Raw genomic sequence first — 6,000 nt, 5'->3', positions numbered from 1 at the left:
AAACTTTTCCTACAGTTTGCTGTTTAACACTTACAAGGCAACACATTTGTATACAATAATATTCTACACTGGGGAATGGAACTTAGCAAAGATCAGTTTCATAAAGAAAGCATGTCCATCACAAATTAAAACAAGGTGGATGTTCAGTCTCCATACATTTTTACAAATCGAGCCTGCTACAACTTTCAGTAACTCATCTGGAGGGTATTGGAAGGATAAAAATAGACTAAATAATCAGAATTTCCATTCTAGGAGTTTCCTGCTTTTTCCTGCATCTCAGCTGTAAGTGCAGGGCTTGGCTATTCCACTCAGTGCCACGCAAAGACAGTGGAAGCTTGTTAAGCCACAGCTATTCAGGCTGCCAGATTGTCCAGGCATTGGCCTTGGCCTGCCCTGAAACAGCTCTTTTCCTGTCCTCATATCTGAGTGGAAAAAGCAAAGGCAGGCGACTGTATATAGACCCAGAAGCCAGGATGACAACAAGTGTATGGGATTTTACAGGCATTCATAGGTTCCTTTTCAAGGAAAGCCGGGTTTCTAGAATCTGTCAGTTGTTTGCTGGCTGGCACAGCAGCCCAGTTTATGGGAGAAGCACACTGGGGAATCCTCCCTTTTCTGGCTTATAGAGATAGGTGGAGTCAGTAGTCACAGGGCACTCTCATGCGCTTTTTACCATTTTAGTTACTTTCTTTCCTGAAGCTGTCCTTAAAACATAGATGAATGCGAGTTTCTGGGAACTATGTGACCCTCATTCCCCTAAATTGTTTATATTCAGGTGGCAGGTTTCCTCCTACTCAGCCCAGCCCTTCTGAATAGGGTCCAAGTCATAGATTTATTCATTTATTTAGCTCCTACGTGGGGTTTGGTGTGGAGCCTCACAGAGCAATGAAGATGTGATATTTTTCCTTACACAGTTTACAGTCTACTGGGGAAGACTAATGTTAAACACATTCTTTCGTAAATACTAAATTGCAATTATGACCATTGCTCTAAAGTAGTAAAAGATATTATGGGAGTGTTAACAGGAGGACCTGGTCTGGACTGCGAAGGTCAAGAAGCCTTCCCAGCGTGGAGGCGAACTTTTGAGATGGCCGGGAAAAAATGAACGGAACTATTCAAAGAAAGCAGCCAAGTGCAGAGTTTCGGAGGTGAAAGAAACCAAAGATACCATCTAGCAAAGCCCAATCTCCGCTCGCTTACAAATGAGAAAACTGAGGCCAGGCAGGGTGGGAGGGTGGGTAAGGGACTGACTTACTTGCTGTTAGCACTGAAGTTACACAGCCTGTGAGCCACAGGGCTGGAGATGCAAACCGAGCTTGGGTTTCTTAGGTGGGTAGGAATGGAGATGTATATGGGAAGGAGAAGGGATTAGGAGTGGTGGAAACCAAGTAGGTTTTAATTTAATGCCTAGTCTCCCTCAGCTGCAGAGCTACCTCCTGCGGTGGGGGAGGGGATTAAAGATGACTCAGACCTGCCCTAGCCCAGAGAAACTCCGTTTGCAATGTTGAAGCATAGTTTTTATTTGGGTTTGGGGGAGGAGGTACTGAACGCGCATACAGGCAAAACAGTAAGTGTAGAGTTCAGAATTGGGAAACCAGTTCCTCTTCTGCAGCTGTTTAGCTGTGCAATTTGGGATAAGTCACTTAACCTTTCTGAATTGCAGCTCAGTTTATACTTTTGTGTGTTTCTTTCAGTCTTTTTCTATGCATTTTAGGAGCTTCTTAGAGATCAGTGGTGCCCTATATTTCACCTCAGTCTTTCAAAAGTAAAGTCTCTTGTTTGGTAGAGCTGTGTTTCAGCCCCTTGTACAGAGCAGTTTGCCAGCCTGTGCTTGCCCAAACATCTAGAGAATAACTAGCAAGCCAGCCAGGAGAAGATCCAGGAGCTGTAAGAATCGTTAGCAACTGAGCATATTTCTATAAACCAATAAAGGTTTTTCTGTTTTGTTCATCTGTTACCCTTACGCTGTTGCCACTTTCACATGCAATGTCTGTAGGCGGAGAGTATGAGATAACAGCATTTCACAAATGAAAGTGAGTGGAAAAGGGCTGCTTCCCCTTTAAGGCAGTCTCAGCTCCAGCTCCCTCCCCTTTCCTGATTGACAAACCTACCCGAAGTCACATGATCTGCCTCTATTTGAAGGTCACAAAAAGCTGCTTCCTTTAGAGACAGAGGGGGAGAGAGAGAGCAAGAGGGAGAGTGTGTGAGAGAGAGTTAGTTCAAGCCAAAATGGCCGACAGAGTCTCTGCTGGTTTCTGAATATTTAAAATACAAAAAAACAGATAGACAAAAAGAATTCATTTTTTGGACCTTTTTTCATTTCCATTTCTACCTTGTATGCCTCAATTTGCTGGATTTAAGCACTGCTGCACTTTATGAGGTTGGTAAATATTTTCAATTTTTTTAAACCAATTGATTTATATGGATCTTGTCTAACCGTTTTCACTGGTGGTGTTGCAAATCGACATTTGTCTAGCATGGAGACTGGCTTCAGACATTTCGTGGATCTGTGTAAATCAGACCCGTGATGTACTTTTGGTTCGGCATTTTAGAAATGGAAAAGACGTGGTAAAAATATTTAGATTTTGAAGTGATTTAATTGCACTTTTAATGTATATGCAGATTTTCATCATCGTTTCTATCTTGCAATAAATGAAGCTGCGAGTAATTGAAAATTTGCTATTTAGAAAGAGGTTTTTAAAAAACACAGACCTCCTCCCTCCCCCCTTAAATCTGCTGCAAAAATTTGCATAAATATAAATGGGTTTGCATTCTTTCGGCTGCTAAGGCCGACAAAGGATCTGGGAGGGCAAGCCCTAGAACGGGAAAGCCTTTTTCTCTCTTTTTATTTTTTAAACTGGGCCCTCCTTCCTAGAGAGATGTAAAACCTAAAGTAAGACCTGATACATTTTAAACATCAGGTTGGGGGCGGGTGAACACCAGGAGGTTTGGGGTTTGTAGATTCCCCTGCTTGAAAACCTCCCAAGCAATATGTGGCTCACCCTCTCCTTTCTGCGCGCGCTCGTTTGCACTGGGTCTCTGTGTGTGTTCTCAAATGTGCAGCCAGATGCGCTTTTATTTTGATCGTGGATTCAACCAAAGGGTAGGACTATGTTGTAAACATGGTGTTTTAAAGATATGAACAGCTATTCACCGCGATTAGAAATTATTTCTTTATCAGTTCTCCCTGTGTATTAGCCTTCTTCATTCCTCACGAAATAAAATTTTTGTTTAATTTTACACAGATGCATAACTGGGCTTTTCAGCATAAATTCATCGTGTGGGTGTGTGGTTGCCTGTTTCGGCCATGTATCCACTGCGAAGTGGTCATTTAGGGTCACATGTATAAGTAGCAGTCTATGTGATTGTTAGTAACCCTTGAAGCTGTGCAGTGCCTGAAGTTAAATTCCATTACTCCTAATGCAGGATTCTAGAAGCCTGAGAGCAGGGAGGAAAGAAAGCTGAAAACTTGCTTTCTCAGAGCCTCCTCCCCCTATCATTGTGAGAGTGTGATGTAATGCTTCTCGGTCTGGTGGGCTGAAAGGATTGTAGTTTGTGATGTGGCGGGTAAATTGCCCCCACCCCTGGGTAAATTACTCCACCCCCCTGAGCACATCCCTGGCTCTGAGAGGCCTTGTTTTCTTTTCTCTTTTTTTCCTAATTTGTATCCTCTTGATTTATGCTGTGGCATATTGGCATGAGAAAGAGACTGTTCTTCTAAATCTGTTACAAAGTATAGTTTAGAAAAGGCATTTAAAATATGCAAATAGGTTGAATTGTCATATCCCCATCATTAAATATGTAGACGTGGATTAAAGCTAATTAAGCATAAATGGAATAATTTTGATCAGAAGGGAGCAGTGTTTTTTGTTGTTTCCCTTTTAATTAATCTAATTATGAGATGCTTACTGGGCCTGAAAGTGTTAAAAAAGATAAAGTGGAAAAAATGCTGGACCATTTTGAAAATTTGACAGTCTGGAAGAGGGTGTGTGGTGCTTTCAAAAGCTTTATTCACTCTTAAAATGGATTGGCCTCTTGTGCTGAAAATGGCCTGTTTCTTTGGGCCAATTGTGTGTAGATGAAGGGACTTTCACGCTAATTTAACAAAAAGACTTTCCATTTGAATGCATAAGATAATTAAAGCCCTCTGTCTCTAACAAGCAAGGATTTTATTATTTTAAAAAATTAATGTTGTTATGTTAGTAATGGTAATAAATACAGAAGTGACTGTTTGGATTCACTGTAAATTTTTTGATGATATAAACTCAGCTTTTGTGTAAGAAGGATTGGAAACGTTACATTAAAGAGGTAGTCTGGAACAAAGTTGTCTCTAAATTTTTTAATGGCTTGAATTTAAAGGGAAAAGATAGAGAAATTACCTTAGTGATAGGAAGTGTTGCACTGTGGTAGACCTAAAGGAAAATCAGAGCTCTGATTTTTGTTGTTGTTTTTCTGAAAATGAAAGCACTTTTTGGGGGCTTTGCTTGTTAGATGATTCATTTTACACCTATTTCCTAAAGTTGGTCTTACTAAAGAGGAGAGAAAAACCTAGGGTTTGCATGTTTTGCCATTAGCTTGTTTTTGTGGACTGTGTAAACATATGAATGGCAGGTTAATTCAGTTTGCAGAGAGGAGGAACCAGAGCAGAGTACCTGCTCTCTTAGGCAGAACAGAGAATGATAGAATGAATGCCATTTGATTCTTTGAAATGTTTTTTGTAGATTTTCTTTTCCCCCAGATAATTAAAAGGTGAGATAAATAAGACCTGGCTTCACGTATGGGAAGCATTATGGCTCTGGTGAGTTGATAGCTCGACTGCCATTTTGGATCTCAGATCCTGCAGAACCAATCCTTCTGGCTCACCAACATGATGGTCATCCAGAAGGAAATGAAAATGGGTAATCAATTAAGTGTGCAGATGGATAGTATTTAATTTGTGCATTCTGTTGAAGTTGTCTTTCTGTGAGTGTTGTGAATTGAAGCTTTAAAAACTTTAAAGATGTGGCCCATATTATGAAGAGCAATATTCAGGGGTATTGGAACTTGCACGTTGTGGTTTTTACTTTTTTAAAATGAGATGGTGTATGCAGAGGAAGTTTCTTACTGGAGAAAGTGAATATAATCCCTATTAACTTCCCCACCCCCCAACCAATCCATATTTCCTAATGCTGGATCAACTAGTGATAATATCATAACACTACTCTGTCTCAGAAAAAAATGTCACAGGTTCATGACTGAAACATCACAAAAATTGGTAGCGTTCATCCGAAGTGGTATCTCAATTTTAAAGTGCTTTTCAGGCATTCCATCTGGTTCCCAGAAAGGAAGCTTTGGCATCTTTGATATATGGTGCAAACTCAGTTCTGCTCTTCAGCTGTGAATGGCCATTTGTTATTCTGTATGGCCACTCGGATGGTCCTTTAAAAATAAACTTCCGAACATTGAAGCAGAGACGTCTAAGGCTTCTCCAGCCCTTCAGCTCTACAAGAGACACTGCAAGAGTGTTGTGCGATGATGAGACCTTCAGGTTCTGCAGAGCAGGCTGAGCAGCTCTGGCTCTTGAGGACCACTCTGAAGAATTAGGGTGGTCCTCACCCTACCCAACTGCTCCATGACTGAAAAGTTTGGGGGGATTTTAGTTTTTATAACTCAGATCATATAATCATTGATCATCTGCGGTTTAAGCTGGACACGGCCCTGAGGCAATGCAGATAGATGAATGTACTTTGTCCCCTTCCTCAAGGAGTACCAGGTCAGCATTATTGGTAAACAGAGCGTCACAACTTGGCAGTTTACGTGCAATATTCAGGGCAAGTTCCTGGTTACAGAAGTATCCTGAGTATCTGCATTAGGAGAGTCCTTATTTTAAAATTTTTTCAAAGAAGCCAAATAGGCCAGTCGTGGTGGCTCATGCCTGTAATTCCAGCACTTTGGGAGTCCAAGGCAGGTTGATTGCTTGAGCTCAGGAGTTTAAGACCAGCCTGGGCAACATGGCAAAAC

At 41.1% G+C, this 6,000-nt stretch overlaps 1 protein-coding gene across 4 annotated transcripts in view; it reads left to right on the top strand.

The window, feature by feature from the left end:
* TNRC6B (trinucleotide repeat containing 6B) overlaps window positions 1-6,000 on the top strand; it is a 312,777-nt gene that overhangs the window by 151,346 nt on the left and 155,431 nt on the right. For 2 of the 4 annotated variants that reach the window (XM_011978800.1, XM_011978799.1), the window contains exon 1: window positions 2,165-2,380. The exons of the other annotated variants lie outside the window; for them this stretch is intronic. In XM_011978800.1, coding sequence (XP_011834190.1) covers window positions 2,376-2,380 — 5 coding nt within the window. In that variant the 5' untranslated portion in view covers window positions 2,165-2,375. Of the gene's footprint in view, window positions 1-2,164; window positions 2,381-6,000 lie in introns of those variants that run through there. 4 annotated transcript variants of the gene reach the window in all.

The sequence above is a fragment of the Mandrillus leucophaeus genome, unplaced genomic scaffold (genome assembly GCF_000951045.1).
Source record: "Mandrillus leucophaeus isolate KB7577 unplaced genomic scaffold, Mleu.le_1.0 Scaffold2, whole genome shotgun sequence".
Lineage (NCBI taxonomy): Eukaryota > Metazoa > Chordata > Mammalia > Primates > Cercopithecidae > Mandrillus > Mandrillus leucophaeus.
This window is presented reverse-complemented; position numbering and strand designations above follow the sequence as displayed.